This window comes from Haemaphysalis longicornis, unplaced genomic scaffold, assembly GCF_048455015.1.
Source record: "Haemaphysalis longicornis isolate Haplotype H1 unplaced genomic scaffold, Haemaphysalis longicornis Haplotype H1 scaffold_3, whole genome shotgun sequence".
NCBI lineage: Eukaryota > Metazoa > Arthropoda > Arachnida > Ixodida > Ixodidae > Haemaphysalis > Haemaphysalis longicornis.
In genome coordinates, this window is record NW_027526335.1 from 69593694 (window position 1) to 69612765 (window position 19072).

Consider the following 19072-nt stretch of genomic DNA (forward strand, 5'->3'; position numbering starts at 1 on the left):
TTCTGAACTTTTCCCATACTTTAGTCTTTATCAACTTGTGCCTTTAACTTTATAGTATCTCCTAAACACTTCTGACACAACTTGATAAGGACTAAGATTTCTCCCAGAGTTGTGTGTGCACTTGGGCAGTGTGTGACATAAAATCTGTCCGTACCTGCGAGAAAAAAAGCAACTGGTCGATTCCACAATTTTTGTACTGGTGATGTAATTGGGTTACTATGGGACACGCTTCACGATTCGGGCCACGAAAACCAGAGAGATGCATTCGTAGCGGCCCATTGAGAACTTTTCGGTGAAGGCGGATACCCGGGGAGTGACACTTGTGGTGGGAGGAGGAGGAGGTTGGGTTACATCACATGGGGTGGTTTCTTTTCCCGTGCCTGCTAGTAAACAGCAAACATGTCGATTCATGCCTCCTGTTTCTTGGAATTTCTAGGCAAGGGGGACGCAGAAAGTGTTTAGGAGCCAAACATTTGCCGTTACCTGGCAGAGTTATAGCCACTACATCAGGTTTCAGAGTATCGGCACTCTTTTCTGTCATTATCGTATGCCGCGGACAGCGGCCATGGGTCGAAACTTGTCACGTGACATTTGTTTACCCCTGGAAGACCCATGGGCGCTGACATTTTAGGGCCTCATTTGTGTTGCCGCACGCGTGCTTCGATAAGTCAGGATTTTCCGAGCGCAGTGCGGCTGTATGACATGTTTAGGGTGAGTTTTTAAGCCCCCAGACAGAGTAGCGATGCGGTGCTGCTCTGTACTGGGCTGTTTCAACCGGCGGGATGGTGGAAAACGCCTGAATCACTTGCCACTGGGAAAGAACGACGGTGGCCTAGCGTAACCTATGGCCACTTAGAAAGCGTAGCTTAATTAGTGGTTCTAGCGTAACCCAGAGCCACTAAATAAGCTACGCTAGCGTAAACGAGCCTGACCCGGCACCTGACAGCGCGTTGCACCGGCGCGCTGTCTCTGAATCTGCGCAAAGTAAACACAGCTGTCAAGGTTGCCAAGCAGCGCCTGGACCTATTCCGCCTGTCAATGTCAGCCGCAATAGCGCGCATAAAGCTGGCCACCCTGGCATCGGGCACCAAAATGGCTGCCGCCGTGCGGCAGTGTCGTTACTCTTAAAGGGACCCTGCAACACTCTTTGAGCAGTGCAAGTAAACCTGCGCGACGTTTAGATTACACTGCCAGGAATACCTGAGCCAAATATTACACGTGCACGTGAAGCGGTGAGCGCGCAAATCGATGTGAAAGACGCGGAAAAACCAACCGCTCTCTCTTCAGTTGTCCTCATTATGTATGGCCTAAGGGACGTCACATAGGCCATGGCTGCCCGATCGGCTGTCACTGGTCAACTTCGCGGCTAGATTCTCCCATTTCCGTCGTCGTCATCGCTGTGTACGAACCTCTTCTATGCCTGAACCTGTAGGCACAGTTTTGCCATTTATTTTGTGTTTTGAGTGCCGGCGGAGTTTGAGTGATGAGCTCAATACTTCCTTTTCAACGGGACCACTCGACTACAAACGTTTATTGCTTCAAAAACGCCCTACCAGCCCGTGCGCGCACTTGCGAGCAGGCACCCATGCCTGCTTTTTTGTGGCACCAGACCTCCGGAAATAGGCCCCTCCGCGTTGCGGAGAAAAGGAGAAAACTACCCGGCATGTGATATATCGAAGGCCGCCAAAGAGAACGCCGCGAGCCGCCCCCCTCTCCGGGAGAGAGCGCGCAGCTTTCGTCGCGTTCCGCGGTCGAGTTGAGAGGGAACGATTATGTGCGATTTCTAATCGCGCGTAGTTTCGTTAATTGTGAACGGATTTTCATAATTCTTGCGGTAGGAGATTTCTGGGACAATAGACTTTATCCCAAAACACATTACTAATACTCGATGGCAAGTGTTGCAGGGTCCCTTTAAGTGTAGCTTATTTAGTGGCTCCAGGCAGAGTAAAGGTGCCACGCCACCTGGTGCACACCGCCTCTTTATTCCCTTTATCATCCATGTTCACCTCAATGACTTCACCTTTGGCATTAAGAGAGTACTGACACGAAATTTTTATGTTCCTTTTTTATTGCTTTTAGTGATGCTTAAGGGCCCAGCAATGCTGAACAGAACTTTAAACCTCAAACTTGTCAGTTTCGGCTTCCATTTCTTTGAGCCTGGAGGGCATGTATGGCAGAACCACGTAATGACTTCAACGGGCGTCATAACACTGCGAAGGCAGGTGGAGGCATTGGTTCGACCACCCCACCGCCAGCACTGTGCTGTGTGAAGGTGTTATGCCCGCCATCGCTGTGAATATTTGATGGGGAGATGGTGACTTTTATTGCGATTCGCTTGGACACTCGCCCTCTGTCCGAACAAAAGATTTTGGGCACGTGGGCTGACAACAGGAAGCAAAGCCTAGCCGTTAAAGCCCTGTTTACATTTCTTGGTGACTCCTCTTTGGATTCTCGCCTCTAGGTTGCGACAAAATTGAACAGACTGCGAAATAATGTATGAGCAGTTTCCTTTTTTTTTTTTTCATGGATGATAGTCATGTGCTAAAAAGTGAACTGTAGTCATCTGATTCAGCGCCCTGTTGTACGTGAGACGTGTATTGGTTTTACTGTTTGTACATAGTTCATTTGTCTCTTTCACTGTCATTTCCCATACCTTCCATATTCATTCCTTTCTCTTTCTCTCCTCAGTACCCTCCCCCCAGAGGGAAGTAGCAGGCCCAAGATCAATTTCTCAGGCCGACCTCTTCTCCTTTTCAATAAACATTTACTCTCTCTCTCTCTCAGCTATACCTTCATCTCGTTTCCCGCACGTGAAATTTTCTTTTTCGCAAGGAGTGTGGTTCCTGCGACCAGTGACACGTGTAACAGAGGCTGTGTGCACCAGTTCGTGTATTCTGCAAGCACTGTGCCGGCTGCTTGGTGGCTCGTCGAGCCACGTGTGTGAAGTGACATGCCGAGTTCCTTCCAAACATCCAAGAATCTCGGCCGTGTCACCCAGTCTTCTCTACCACGGGATGACGTCCCGCTGATGCCAATTTGCTGCATGCATACCACTCCACGATCTGTTCCGTTCGGTGCGATATATGACGTCAAACTAAAGTACGTTCCACGCATCACAGGGCGCTCATATTTCAGTCGGGGTATTCTGTTCAGCAAAGGAAGCAAACTGTATAATAGTGTCAACCCCAAAAATTGGTGTGAGTACCCCTTCAAGGCCATGGCAATAGGATTCTAAGAGCTCTCTCCCTGTTCTTCTTTGGGAGGCCACTCTAAGGTTAAGTTTAGGCTTTGCAGTGCGTAATTATAACTTCGATTCGATGGTGGTTTATTTAACAGAAAAAAACAACATACAATGGGTATATACAGGAGGAGGTCCCGAAGTCAAAGACTGCAGGTGTGCTTTGTGAGGTAGCAGGGGTCTCCTCCTCGTGATAGTACCAACATTGGCAGTGCACTCCTTTGCGGATACATTGACTTTCTTTTTGTGGCTTGCAGCCAAGTGGGCGTGAGCCACGAGAGGATCGAGCTGGAGTTCGAGGAGGGCTTTGTCGTCTACTGCGTGGCCACTGTCAGCGTGGTGGACCCACTGGAGAGGCAGCTGCAGTCCACCATGCCCCTGTCCTCTTCCGTCAGGAGAACGACCACAACCGCCGCCCGCATATCTCAGCAGGTGCTCTGGACCGTGCCTGGAGAGCAGTGTCCCATGTAAGAAAAAGGCCACTCAACGCAGTGCCCGTCCCCCTTTTTTGCGGCTCCTCGCCTTGAAATTCAACGGCTGAGTCAACTTCCTGCCGCTGTCCTCTGGAGGCTTGCTTTTCGTAGGAAGTCATTCTTAGAGACAGGATCTCAATGTCAGACTTCAAAGGGACAGGAAACCGATTTTTGTCGAGTACGATTTCTCTATCCGAAATGATGGGGCATCACTTAAACCTTAACCTGAAGCAGTTTTGCTGATAGCTCCCAAGAGCTTTTTGAATAAGAATTTTTAGATTTATGAGCCATACATGGCCTGCCAAAACGAATGCTGGAAACCATGACAGTGAGCCATGCGGCAGCATACTTTTAACTGCACGTGAGGTGAAAAGAGGTATATAAAGAGTAACACCGGCTAAAACAACAATAATGCGCAACCTTGCCTGTTTCTGTATGCGGTTTCTGAATTGCGCTTTGAAACCGACAAAGTTTCTTCGGCTGTCCCATTTGGCCGGAGAGGGCGTAATCCCGAAGGGGCCGTTCCGCCGTCTTCCGCCGCACTGCAGCGCGTGGAGCCGAAGGATGAAATTAACTGCTGTCCATGCTGCGGCGCTCCACAAAATGGCTTTTGACAGCTTTTGCACTCTGTATGTCACACACACACAAAAGAAATTAAAGGCGTTCCACTCAATGTAAAAACTGTTGAAAGTGCAGAGCAGTGATTCGCCATAATGGTCTGTAGCGCCGTTATCCGCTCATTGCTACCACCCAATGCAATTCAAATTTCCCACCTTCACAGTGCTCGCGCGCCCCCTGCCTGTTCTTTTCGTGCTTGCTTTTCCTCCCGCACGTACTGGCATTGCATGCCTTTTTTTTTTTTTTTTTTTTTTTTTTTTTTTTTTTTTTTTTTGCTTATTAGCATAAAAACCCAACGAGCATTCCTAGCTAAATGGATGCGGGCGCTGCCAGTTAATTGCATATATTTTGCCTCAAATGTACCTACAGTTTTCTTTGCGCTAAACAGTGGGGAGATGTATGGCAAGTGCCAGCGGTTCACGAGTTTCGAAGCCTCTGGATCATGCCGTGATGACGGAACGCCATGTGGAGATCTACTTGGGTCCAGCGAGCGAGCTACAACGACAAGGCGAGCCTCTAAAGTGCTCTGCACTTAAAATAAGCGGCCGTAGTTGCTTTAAGAAATGGAAAGCAATATTATAGCACCTGGTGATGCATTTGTCACCTACGGCGGCAACTAGACGGGGTTATTTCGCATGCGGTGTCTCGCGCCTTTTGATAATACCGCTGGTGGGAAATTTGCTGCGTTCAAATGATGTTCAACTCATAAATAAGTATTGTTATTTCTTACGGGGGTGTACGGTCTTAATGCAATTCTGTAAAGCCAAGGCTGTTAAATTGAGACTGGGATATATGTGATCGCCTCATCCCCACACTGGCTGCTCTCGTTTCTGGCATTTGAATGAATGTTTATTGGAGGTAACACCTGTTGCGTTGTTAATAGACTGAAAAATGCAGGAAGCGAATTGTGTTGAATGATTCCTGAGCGACCTGGCATTCTCTGTGGCACATGTGCGTTATGCTATTACGTTTTCGATTTCAGCGCCAACAAACAAAAAGAATAAACTTACTTAGATGTACCCCATTTTTATTTTGTTCTTCAAGGTATTTCGGTGCCCACTGGCAAGCGCAATAATCACTGTAATTGATATGGATACCTAAAATACAAGAACTTTTCATTACTGATTTCAGGGCACATCTGAGAGGTAATTTAGCTTAAATGTTTGGTTTGAATATTAGCCAACCTGCTGCGGTGGCTCAGTGACGAAGGTGTTGTGCTGCTGAGCACGAGGGCGCGGGTTCGATTCCCAGCCGCGGCGGCTGCTTTTCTGATGGAGACAAAAAGCAAAAATGCCTGCGTGTACGAGATTTCAGTGCACGTTAAAGATCCCCAGGTGGTCAAAATTAATTCGAAGCCCTCCACTACGGCACACCTCATCGCCTGCATCGCGTTGCACATTAAACACTGCAACAATTGAATTTTAGTCATTTATGTTCAGACTAAAAAGTTACCTACCGCATGTGCACGGGAGAGTCCAGAAGCTGCATGGCTTATTTACATAATCACTGCGGAAGAATTAAATACTTCATTACGCAAAAATGTGGAGTCGGGGGGTCAGCGCAAGCGAGATATGGTTCCAAAAATTGCAGGCCGCGCATAGAAAATACAATGAAAGAAAACATGGTTTATTTGAATCTGGAAATGGAACTTATAGCCAACAAATAGCCAGTCAAACACACTTCGCCTGCAAAATGTCCAGTGAATGCGCTGCGACCTTATAGACTGGTACTCAGGCCCACAGTTCTCAGCGGGAGCTGTGAAACGTGGGTGACCACAGGAGGCAGGCCTCGCAAGAAGATGCAAGGGAACAAAAAAAAATGACGCAAGGCGTACAAAGAGGCTAGTTCTCACTGCAGCTAGAACCACTCCTAATGGACACCTCCTCAACCCTTACAACGCGTAGATTATTATATGCCAGACATATCCCTCTGATGACTAAGACATTGTCGAAATAAAAGGTGACACAACCACGACAGACGTTTTCCTGTAGGAACGCATTCGTATTCCTGCAAGTAAGCAAAGTGTCTCTGTGAATGTTTTTAGTGGTGAAATGTTACAGGCTAGGTTCCGCCCAAGCACTGCATGCGACGACAGGGTGTGGAGAAAAAAAGTTGCGTTGACAGCATTTATCTTGCAGTAAAGCCAACTTTCTGGTGCTTGCTCTGTATATGTCGATCTAATCTTGGTATCCTAAAAAAAATTTAAAGAAATAGGCCACTAGGGCGATTCCATCATTACACTGTGGTTCACTTAATAGTCATATAATTAGGTTACAGTGATGTTCTAAATGTTAACAGAATTCCCATCTGATCTACGTAGTCGTATACGGGGAGTGTGTGTATACAGAAAATGGCTGTAACTTTTGTCTTATCCAAACTAAGTAAATTATATGACAATTAGCAGCGGAGACAACTTTAACATTTTGCCAAGTTTTGTCTGCTTTTCACCATTACGTAGTTACAGCGAAGAGCGAATTCTCATCTGCTGTCAATGCATCTACGAGAGGGAAACGGACAGCTCCATGGTTGTCCGCTAGAATATACTCTATATAGTCCCTCCAAGTTTCATTAAGCTAATTAACTGGGAAGTATACGTTCAGTCACAAATGACAAACTATGTGTTCATTTCATGAGCTTCTTGGATTACACCCTGCTGTTCCACTGGTCATCCTTCACAGAGTGGAATGGCAATGACCTTTTTTTTTTAATATAATCAGCACTTTATACACTAATGTAGGATCCTAAAGTGTTCGCATGTCGTCACGAGCAGAAAACACTTCAGTGCGGTGTAACATTTCACATATATATGCGGTTAAAATTTCACTTTGAGTTGCAGTGGCCTGAATCTTACCTTTTCGCGCTATGGGGCCAAGAGAGTACTGCGTACCACTTCATATGCTCGCACACGCTTGAGACATTGGTCGACCTTTCGTTGATCACTGACACACCTTTGCTTCAGTTCAATTTCTATAAGCTGCTGAGACAAGCCGACTTCATAACATCATTGTCAAGTCTCTTAATTCGTCAAAACTAACGCACGCAGGAGAGTTAGGAGGAATTATGACAGCGAAGACACCCAGCCGTCCAATCTCCACCAAGCCATTCAGGGGAGTCGGCACACGCGGCCGATGGGGATGATGATGATGATGATTATATTAAAGGCCCTCCCTTTGTATTGGGAGTCAGTTGTCACCAACTGACTTGCCTGTGTTGTTCTACTTGTTTTCCCTACCCTTCACTAACCTAATGGGCCCCCTCCCCGCCGGTTTTAAACTCGCATTACTCCCCCCCCTTCCTGCCCTTGCACCCCTTTTTACCCCTCTCTCTCTCTCTGTTCTTTCAGTATATTACCCACCCTTTGGCTAACACCACCACCTTGTGGCACATTGCGGAGTTAGTCGAATTACATTTCTTTCTGCGGGACGTGCCGAATGGGAGGGCCGGAGCAACGACATGTTGCAGTTACACTGGTATATAAAACACTGGCTTTCATATGAGCTAGAGGACATGCCCTGCACAAAAATCGGTTGTCTGTCCCTTTAAAGAATGCTTGTTTCTTTGTTATCGGTGAATGGTCTGTTTTTAAGGTGTGATGCTTTCTTTGGGATCTTTTTTATTTTTCTTTCTTTCTTTTGAGCCTGCATGTTTTCTATTCTTTCTGCAAAGGGACGGCTTAGCTGTAGATCTGCTAATGTAAATACCGTAATTTAAATACTTTCTGAAAGTGATGCAGTCGTAACTTGTCTCAAGGAATAACTAAAGACAAAATTTATCACTGAGGGAGGAGAAAAATTTATAAGTGGCGATGCCCGGAAAGAAAATCAGAAAAAAATGATACGAAACAAAGCAATGTGCGGCTGCTTTCTTGATAAGGCTTAAAGTAGCACTGCTAGTTTGAGGGCAGTGTCGTGCCCTGTATCTGTCGTGTTTGGTTTATAATGTGCCCTATATTTTATTGTGCCTCCACACAGGCGAAAGGGCAAGCTTCCAGTGGGTCTTCCCCACTTCCCAGTGAACGCCAAGTTCTGGAAGATGTCCCGTCGGGAGCTGGAGAGATTCGTCAGCATCTCCCTCCGGCAGGTACCACTGGACTCCAGCAAATGTCCGCTCGTCTCTATCCTTGCTTGTACTTGCATCTTCTTTTACTTGTTTGTATACACGGTGCGATTTTTTAAAGCACCGCCAGTGTCGTGTGACGGGTGCTCGGATGATACGGAGATGGCATCGACATCACGCACTGGGGCGTGGTGGAAATGCCGCAGTTTTAGCAATTTGAACGATTATACATGCAGCTTTTTGAATGACATTAGCAGCAGTGACTCCGCAGAAAACTTTGCCATCGGATTTCAGCACCGAAAGCGACAACACGCCAAACCAGCCCAGCTCTTGATACCCCTGTGCCCCAGAAAATGCATAAGTATCAAAACTGTAAATTTGAACAAGGAGGAGTGGAGCAGATAACCAATGTTTTCTGTGATGCATATGTGGTCAGCCAATGTTTTGAGGAGCTTCTTTGCACAATGGCACTAAACCCACTAGTGCTAATATTTTTTTTTTTTTGTAAGTCAAGAAATTTTGCAGTTAGGCATTTGATATTTGCAGGAGTTTTGCACTGATAGTTTCTGTGTGGAGAAACACTGTCGTTTGTCCCAAAACATTTCTGTGCAGATTATTTTTCTTGTTCTTCAAATTAAATTCCTGTTTGGAACAATTACCACTGCAAAGGAAAGTTACTCTTGTACAATTTGATACCATACACTGTGGGATATTAGGGGGTTCCTCGGGGCGACCTAGCCAGTACTCCGGCGTAAGCAACCAAGCTAGTTCCTTGCGTGTCAACCACGCTGGCTCCCGAGCCTACGGCAGCCCAGCGAGGTTCGCCAATACGAGAACGCAGTAGACAGTAGTGCCGAAGCACAGCCATTTATTTGGGGAATCCCAAAGCATGCGAGCGCAAGGCTCGACAGCGTTTACGAATCACGCCGTCTGGGTCGTGATTGCGAACAGGAGGCAGGCACTCACGGCGCTCGACAAACAACAATTCCCACCTGAGATACATGTATCCACCACCGCCGTGCTGATCCGCCGATCCTGCCCCGACTGGGCCTCCGGCGAGACTCTCCCCGTCTCCCGCATGCACACGTTTGCGGCACTGCTCGCACGCCTATTCCCTGCACGGACTGGTGGTGCCATCTCTCGGGGGATGCCGACGAACCAGCGGAGCGCCGGACTGGTTTCAGCACAACACGTCTCTCCCCGAAGCGTGTGCCGGCTCGGGATCGCAGGACGCGGTTCTCCACGATTCCCACAACACTTATCTGACACATAAGTTTTTTTGATGGGGTTTTTAAAAAATTGTTTGCTAGTCTACCCGAAATCACTGCTTTTCCCGTGGGCTGGAAAGTGTTAAACTGGCTGATTAACACCTGGGTTAATTAATTTTAAACTCTTGCCTTGCACAAGCACGTTCAGTTGTGTTAGTACAGCCCCAAGCACGTGGAAGCCAAAATTTGGATTATTTTTCTGGTTCTTTGCTTGGCTGTCACGGCAGTAAACATTTGAGGGCCAATTGTGCAGCTTGCTGTTGAGCAAAGCTTGCTCACATTCTTGGCAGTAAACCTTGTTGCCTGTGTAGCCACTGTAACGAAGGCAATGAATCTGCTATTCAAGGGGCTTATTGTGTTTGAGTCTGCCTGCTGTTGTAAATTGAACTGCTCCCTGTGCTTTAGCTTCTCTAATACAAGCAGGCATTTCTTTCGCTGTCACATCTTTCTTTAGTATATATACTTACCAGTTCACAAGTGCTGGTTAGCTTTGATTGGTATCTGTATAGCACTTGTGCATTTAAACTAAGACAACTCATGGGCAGAAGCTTTGATGGGCCGGTAGTTATGGCCACACATTTATTATTTCTTGCACGTACGCATCGTCGCTACAAGGGTTCTTGCTCTCGCATAACCTAGCTGTTCTAGAAATCAACCGTATGTTTATTTTGCCGTAGTAAACTGCCACCAGCTTATAGCTTTGATGGGCCGGTAGTTATGGCCACACATTTATTATTTCTTGCACGTACGCATCGTCGCTACAAGGGTTCTTGCTCTCGCATAACCTAGCTGTTCTAGAAATCAGCCGTATGTTTATTTTGCTGTAATAAACTGCCGCCAGCTTGGCAATGTTTCCTAGACTTAAGCACAAACCAGCTTTCTAGTCTTGCAGACATTAGTACTGTGCGGCCTCTCAAACTAACGTTCTCTCTCTTGGGCATCTCGGTTGAGTAGCAGAATATGGATTCTGCTCCTGATGTGATGAGGGAGAGGGATGAAAGGGGCAATGTTCCTTCTCATAACAAGATGTCCATCTGTTGCCACAAGGTCTCCTCGTGATTCTGTCAGTGAGTGTTGCGTAGGCATGTTGGTCGGAAAGCTGCAAGTGGAAGTAGTCTGTGTGCCCTGTGAGGAGGAATGATGACTTCTCCCTCTCCTTTGCCCCCCAGCCCTTGCAGCCGAGCAACTATGTGGAGAAGCTGCAACTGCTGCTCCACCTGGAGGAGGTGCAGCACACGCGGGAACTGCAGGAGCAGACGCTGTGCCCGGCCCTGATGCGCCTCGAGGCGCAGGGCACCGTGCGCCTGGACCTGACCGACTGGCTCGGGGAGGCCCGGCCACCGCCCAGGCTGGGGGACCGCGTCATCGTGCGGCCGGTCGGCGGAGACACCACCGAGGGCGGCGAGATCAACTACGAGGGCTTTGTGCACAGGGTGGGGCCTCGTCTCTCACCGCTTACTCTGCGTGCTCTGTTTGGCATGGGCTGGCATGGTGGTCCTCAACATTCGTTGGGTCTTGGAGGTCTTGCATTTTCTCTGTGACCTGCCCACACAAATTGACTTTTGCGCCCGAAGGTCTCTTGCACTTTGGTTTTATGCTAGTCACCCCCTTTATTTTTTTTCACGATCTTAGGGACTTAAGGGGAGACACTGCTCTTAAAACTTGAAGTAAACTTTGTGAAACTTGTTAGTCTTGCTGCTTTATTCCCACTGATTTTGAATATGCCATTATTCTTTCAGCTGGTCAATTAGTTTCCAATATAATTAGAGATAATTGGCCATTTTTGGTCAAACAATAGACAAAACAGTGTTGGTCATAAAACTGTAGTCTTTATATTTTGCAATACTATGAACCCTGGTGAATGGAATAATTGAAGCAGTTTTTTGATGCATCGCTTGGAATTAATTTTACAGCTCAATAAACTTTGGTGGCACCAGCGGCAAGGAACCATTTTGAGTGCCTATTTCAAACACCGAAGTTTAATGAGCTGTAAAATTAGTTCCAAGCAGTGTATCAAAAAAACTGCTTCAATTATTGCATTCACCAGGGTTCATAGCTTTGAAAAATATAAAGATTACAGTTTTGTGACCAACACTGTTTTGTCTATTGTTTGACCAAAAATGGCCAATTATCTCTAATTATATTGGAAACTAATTGACCAGCTGAAAAAATAATGGCATATTTGAAATCAGTGTGGAAAAGGCAGCAAGTCTGGCAAGTTTGACAAAGTTTACTTGAAAATTAAAAGTTGTTTTGAGAGCAGTGTCCCTTAAAGGCGCATGAGAGCAAGTACAAATGCTGAACTGATGCCTGGCGTCATCGCATTCATTGTGACTGTAAAGCAAGACCAAAAGTGCGTTCTTCAAACTACGTTGCTGAATTGTTCAATTTAGGAAAGGCAGTCACAAGGGCTATTCAAACTGGATCGGTTACTAAAACCCACTTTCAGCTATGTTATTTTATCCCTGTCAGTGCGGTCTTTATACCTGCGTCACCCGCCTCTTCCGATCCCTCCCTGACCGCCGTGCCGGCTTGCCTGCAGGTGGTATCGGAGGACGCCTTGCTGCGATTCAGCCCCACCTTCAACCAGGAGCTGGCGACCAACCCGCTGCAGAGGTGGGAGCTGCGCTTCCTGCTCAATCGCACTCCCTTGCGGCGCTGCCACCTGGCCGTGCGCCTGTGCAAGCCGCTGCTCCACTCGGGTGAGTGCACAGCCACGGTGCTGGAGGAGAGGGAGGCAGCCGCAGTGTCGTTGGCCGTCATCACAATGTCGTCGCAGGGTCGTTGGCCACTTGAAAAAAAAGATGGGAACATTGGAAGCCCTCGCTATTATGAAAGCAGAAAAGTGTGTAAGCATGCCGTCGGTAGCTTCTGCAGATTGCGAGGTCGAGACGCTCACACACATGCGGAGAGAGAGAGCGCTCTTTATTAGAAGAAAGCAGAAAGGTCAGCTGGCATCTACCGTATTTACTCGCGTAATGAATCCACCTTTTTTCCAGAAAATTCGGCATGAATTTGGGGGAAGGGTTGATTATGCAGGAAAAAATTGCAACAGATTTTTTTAAAGTTGAAATTCCATACTATAAAGTTGCTAAGAGAAGCGCGTCAGAGCCTTGCCATTTTCGTAAAAACACCTGGGTGATTATGTAATGGATTTTCTTTTTTATTCTGAACATGCCAGTGGCCCCCTACTCGCCATGGAGCTGTCCTCCTCACTGAAATCGCTAGCGGCTTCACACACTAGTCAGCCCACAGCGCACCGTCTTCCGTGCCGTCAAGGCACTCCAAAAATTATTTTCTCACACTCGAAAACTTCCCTTTTTTGGGCCCACGAAACACACTGCCGACCTTGTTCACTGCCCAAAAACCTCGTTTTCTTCGCCCGTAGCGTACACGCGCTGGGTCAACACTGAAGTGCCACCCAGCCGCGCGGTTTTTATGTGCATCAAAGCATGCTGCACCGCCTTCAGCTTAAAACCGGCTGTGTAGCTCATGTACTGGCCCATCGTACGGAGCGCACCAGGAGCTCAAAAAAAGGTCGCTACACATCTGAGAAACAAAACCACGGAGCGTAATGGTGACGTCGCAGAACAGCTAGAGTAGAGGAGTGCGGAGTACGTTTAATGCTTTATTCGCACGACGCCAAAACGAGCCAGAACGGCAAAAAGCAGGGAATAAGTGCGGAGTGCATTTTGCGCTTTGTTCGCACGCCGCAACGTTTTTATGGCACAAGGTTTGTTTTGCGTTCAGCAGGTGGCGCACCGCAAGCGTGCAATTTTTAAATTGTGAGCCACAGCATTCTTGCTCACGTCTCCAGCTACTGCTGCGATTTCTTTTTGTTGGAATGCGTTTTTGGCATTTCTGCGTGTACTGTGGCCTGATATCAAGTTACTGAGATCGTCTACAGCATCAGCAACCATGCTGAGATAAAAACATCCCCGCTGCATTTTTTATTCAAAGTGACAAAAAAGTCAATTCTCAAGAAGAAAACTGGGGGGAGGGTTCATTACGCGAGTCGGTTCAGTATGCAAGTAAATACGATATTCGCCTACATGCTACTCTGCGGGGATGGAGCGAAGGGAATGAAGGCTCTAAAGGAAGCAGGGCAAAAGAGAGGGGAAAAAAAGGAAGAGGTAAAAAATAAGGTAACTTGGAGTGTTCCGTGGGTTACATAAAAGTCGTGGTGGTCTCACAGGATAACGATGTATAGTTCTACATTGTCTTTGCGATGGCGATGTTGTTTGTGTAAATAATCAAACACTGCATTAATGGAGATCACCATGGTGCAAGAAGAGCTTTCAATGGTAAAAGTCCGTTGTTGAGGCAGAAGCTGACAAGGGAAGCATTTGGGTGGCAGGGCTAGGTTTACATTGTCGCGTAATCGGCTCTGTATCATTTAGATGCACCGTACCCGAAACGTTCTGCGCATATTGGTGTGCTTTGAATTAATGAATCAGTTGTTAGTATGCGCATCGTCCGGGGTGTGTTGTGTAGTCCTAAAGTAGGCGTGATGTACCAAGAGAGAGAGAGAGCACTGCGTCGTGTTAGAGAAGGGAAGGTTGTGCTGTGTTCACTTGTGGTGTGCCCCACCACCCCTTTGTGCAGTGTTGTTCCCCCGCGAGGCTGCCGTGAAAGGTGGCGCACGCGAGCAGCCCCTGAAGCTGGTGAACGAGCAGCTGAACGAGCTGCAGCAGGAGGCCGTCAAGGGCATTCTGGCCAGCCACCGCAGCGCGGTGCCCTTTGTCGTCTGGGGCCCCCCTGGGACGGGAAAGACGGTCACCCTGGTCGAGGCCATCCTGCAGGTGGGCTGCTGGCCACCCTCCTGAGACTGGGGGTGCTCTTCTGTTCTGAGCTGCTGTTTCACGCAAAGGGCTGTAATTTCCCTAGATTTTCAGTGTGCACCTGTCGTACTCGAAGCGAACCTGGCAAGCCGAAATCCTAGAGAAGCTTTTTATCCACTGTATTTGCTAGATCTACCATTAAGCTGATTTCAAAGACCGGAAAGATGCGCACTGCACAGATATCTTCGGCCTAGAAAGCATGCTGTGTGTGGTCACACGAAGTTCATTGTCACACTAAGACAGTGTTCAAGGAGTTGCAGCATGTCGAATGCACAGGTGCACGCGGGCTGTGCCCTCCAATGTTGGAGCTTAAAATTCAGAAAAAATGTGTTGCTAGTGGTGTCACTGAACAGCAGTCCTCTTACCTGCAGAGGGGGTGGAGCATGTTACCGTATTTACACGATTGTAGGTCGACCCTTTTTTTTCAAATTTGACAATCCAATGTTGGGAGGTCGACTTAAGAATCGAAGTCGAACCGTCAACTGCTAGTAGCGGCAAGAGAAACGAGAAATAGGGGTGCTACGAGGTGGGGACTGCTTTGCACCCTCGTTCCCGTGGTTATGGTCTAAAGTGTGAACCACATGGGGCGTTTTCTGCTCGCGGAAATGCGCCGCACTGACGCTGCCGCGAATTCCACCCGCATGCTGCGCGCTGTGCGATCGGCGGCGGCAATATGGCGGCGTCACCAGCCGCGAACAGGTGCGCGTAGCTCTACGACCGCTTTTAACCGCTCTTTAAGATATCACTAAGGCACAAACGAAGACCTTTGTGCAGGAAAGGAGCTGATAATGGGGTCCAAAACGACACTATAAAGCATTATCCTCGTCGCTAGGGACAGCGCCAATCAAATATCCGCCACCGTGGTAAGCCTAAACATCGGCGGCGCCAGTCGGCTGGGGCAAGTCGTCAGGCTGCTCCCACTGCCGCGCTCGTCACACGTCATAACGAGGTAGAATGGTAGAACTTCAAAGCAGCAGAAGCTGCCGCGCGCGCGGAATCGTTGACACCGGCGTGAAAAAGTTGCCCGCGCAACGCCGACGGGATAGTGGGAGGTTAGTAAATCGCGCGCGGCCGCTCTCGTCAGCCGCCATGTTGTTTGTTTTGGTATCGCGCGGCTGTGGCCGCTGCCAGTTGCTTCGATGGTTGTCATCTCACAGCGGGTGTGCTCTTCCCGCTCAACCCACAGCGCATGGTTATTCTGGGTGCTTTTACAAAAGCTTTTCTTTTTTAACAAATACCGCGCATACCGCGAGCGCACGGCTCTTGTGGGAGCATCGATCATTGATGGTAGGGTAGAGACGCTGTGTGGGTTGACGGTAGAGCTTCTCTTTGTAATACGATTTTCTAGGCGGCGCTCACATTTTTTTTTTTTTTTAAGAGATTCAATTTTGTGGGGGTCGACCTACATTCGAGTCGACTTACAATCGTGTAAATACTTTATGCACCATTACCTTAGCTGGCCGTGTGTACGAGATTTCGGCGCATGTTAAAGATCCCCAGGTGGTCAAAATTAATCCGGAGCCCTCCACTACGGCGCGCCTCATCGCCTGTGTTGCGTCGGCGCGTTAAAACCCTACAATCAATCATTACCTTAGCTGCGGTTTGTCTCTTGCTATCTGTCAGAAAGTTAGGTGGGCAGATGAGATCAAGAAGTTTGCGGGGGTAAATTGGTTGCAGTTAGCACAGGTACGGAACAGTTGGAGATATGTTGAAGAGGCCTTTGCCCTGCAGTGGGCGTAGACATGACGATGATGATGACGACGACGATGACAACGATGATGACAAAGATGATGATCTGTCAGAGTACGTAGTACAAAAAGTACTACCTCAGAACCATGGAGCTCCACATGCAGGCCTGTGACGTTTGCTCTCTTGGCTTGATCGGTATTTTACGGTGTACAGCTTGAAGATGGGGGGGTAAGGGTGTTGTCCAGAGAACATTCGTCACATTTCTCACTTCCTGTTATTGGCAGGATTTCCTCATTGACGAGAGTGTTTATATTGTTGTGTGCAGGTTTACCTGAACATCAGCCACAGCAGAATGCTCGTGTGCGCGCCATCGAACAGCGCAGCCGACCTGCTGGTGTGTACCCCTGACCATTTACATAAGGTTGCTTGCACAGCTGGTGTGCTTACCTATATATTCACATGTTGCGTGCTTAGTTCTTTATTTTTATTTTTTTGTAGTGGCTTCTACCTTAGGGCTTGGCAAATGACTAACGTTTGGTTTGAGTCAGATTTGCGGGCATTTTGTGGAGCTTTAAAAAGTGTTTTCTGAGCGTCGTACTTGCATGAGGCCGGCATGTTTTTTCTATGGCAATTTATTTCATTCTAAGAAGGGCAAGGAACTAAGAAAACATCTTAATTAAGTAGTCCTCCTTTTTTTGCTTATGCATAGGGAGCGTGTAATTGACGATGTGGATACAAAGATTAAGTTCTGTTTAGAAAAATGGTTGCTTGAGGGACAAAACTTCATTACTTGTTGGCATAGCTTGCACATGACGGCTTTCTCTGGTCAGCTTTTCCTACTGAATTTATTGTGTAAAGGTGTCTTGTTTATGTCAATAATTTGTACTGTGCTCTATTTCTCTCTTTGTCTTATTCTCCCTATTCATTAGACGGAAAAGCTGTGGGCGTCTGGCTTGCTTGTCTCATCAGACATAGTCCGTCTCCTGGGCTTTCAGCGAGACCTTGATGTGAGTTTTATTTGTCCATCTGTTGTTTATCTGCTTAAAAAGCCAGGCTTTAGTATTGAAAACAATGAAGTGTACCTGCAACCCTCTAACATCCTTGTGTCGGATTATTTTGCGATCACTGTTCTGCAGTCTCTATTGTTTGTGTCTCATGCCATCATTGCTGTCTGGTGTCATCGTCTTCTAACCCTCTTGTAGCAGCAGCCCCGAAAAATTAATATTTAATGAAGAGACCGGTGCACATTTTCTTGGGTGCATTTTATTTATTGTGCATGATTACGAGGGCCTCTCTGCTTTCACCAGATGAAGTAGACATTGTGCCCAACAGAGAATGTGCATTTATCCAAATTTCATAGACAAGTGATGCCGGAGTCCGTGTGGCCACTGTACGTCGCGCCTTTCCTCCAGTCTCAGCTCGCAGGACTTTTATTTTCGCACCTGACAATGGCGGCGTGCCTTTTCTTTGGCATAGCTGTGTGTTAGTGAGTTGACTGTTTCTCCAAAAGGCACAATGTGCAGAGACAACGCTGTGGTGTTCTAACCACCACTGAGCAGCGCCTCGTTGCTTCTTGCCCCTCTTGCCCTCTGCCAGGCGGTGCCTGCCTCCATCAGGCCCCTGTGCGTGAACACCAACAAGCTGGAGCGGGCCTCACACCACCGCATAGTGGTGTCCACCATCGTGACGGCCGGGGCCCTGTATGGCCTGGGCCTGCCTGCCGACCACTTCACCCACGGCTTCCTGGACGAGGTGGGGGCGGGGGTGGGGAGTCGGCGTCCCCTGATACCTGTGTTGTGCCCCACTACCACCTCGGGTGGTCACTGAACTTGTGGAGCATTAGGCAAGAGAGGGAGGGACAGAACCGAACATGTTGCCGCAACAGGGGCAGTATTCTCGTGTTTTGTCCGTTTTGTGTCCGTTTCAAAAGTGTCCGTTTTGAGCAAGCCCTGTTAAAAATATTAGAGGAAGAAGAGGTAGATTGGCAACTGCCTCCTACTATCACTATCATTGTATAGTTCCATCGGCCATTAAAGATTCACTCACGTCCCGCGTCCCTCGCCTTGGTTCTTCAACAAAATGGTGCCGTGACCAGGATGGGAAGATCTACACAGTTGGAGAACGGAGTGTGTGGGCCGCCATCAACGATGACGCGAGTGACACGGCTGCGATGGGACTGAACTGTGACCGCTGACCACGGGCCGCAGGCGGACGTCACTACCCACGGATCAATTGAGGGCTCACCAAGCAACTAACGACCAGGCGCCCTCACCAACGCTACCGAACGGACGCCTGCGGGGACCAACGGAATCAACGGCTTCCGTTCTGAAAAAAGATCTGAAAACCCCTACGTCCAAACGAAGACCGCGAATACGGCAAAACCAAAATGCCCTACGATGTGCAGGCCAAACTTCCGTAAACACGGTTTCACCAAAGCACGTGACCAAATGCCGACTGATCGGTAAAACGAAAAAGAAAAGAGGAGCCTCACGAAGAAGGATCGTTCTACACATGAAAAGAGTCAGGCGGCACGTCAATTCCTCGACACGACAAATGATCCGACGCTCATGCCACACGAAGCATGCGCGAACGCTGCTAGGCCATCCAGGACAGACGATGGTCAAGGCAAGCCGCGTGCCCTGGCCCAAGTACACAAAGCGCATGTGCCACAGAAGGAGGAAACATAGGTGGAAGCAGAAGAATGAACTATCATTGTGCGGCTAACACGGACCCGACGTAGCTTCTGATTACAACGGACTGTTAGTGAACTTGGACAATAGTGTTTCCGTTGGCTCCGGCTGAAAAGTAACTCCTGGTATTAAGTTAACCTTCCTTTACTTATCGGCCGGCCGGGAGGATGTTAAAAATATTAGAGGAAGAAGAGGTAGA

The 19072-nt window shown here is 48.0% G+C and overlaps 1 protein-coding gene across 1 annotated transcript in view; it reads left to right on the forward strand.

Moving 5' to 3' along the window:
* The window catches only part of LOC144174594 (RNA helicase Mov10l1-like), a 50251-nt gene that overhangs the window by 16645 nt on the left and 14534 nt on the right, over nt 1–19072 (forward strand). Inside the window, exons 7-14 of the mRNA XM_077703366.1 lie at nt 3496–3705; nt 8301–8409; nt 10823–11086; nt 12196–12355; nt 14259–14455; nt 16509–16577; nt 17113–17190; nt 17780–17935. Coding sequence (XP_077559492.1) covers nt 3496–3705; nt 8301–8409; nt 10823–11086; nt 12196–12355; nt 14259–14455; nt 16509–16577; nt 17113–17190; nt 17780–17935 — 1243 coding nt within the window. The remainder of the gene's footprint in view (nt 1–3495; nt 3706–8300; nt 8410–10822; nt 11087–12195; nt 12356–14258; nt 14456–16508; nt 16578–17112; nt 17191–17779; nt 17936–19072) is intronic.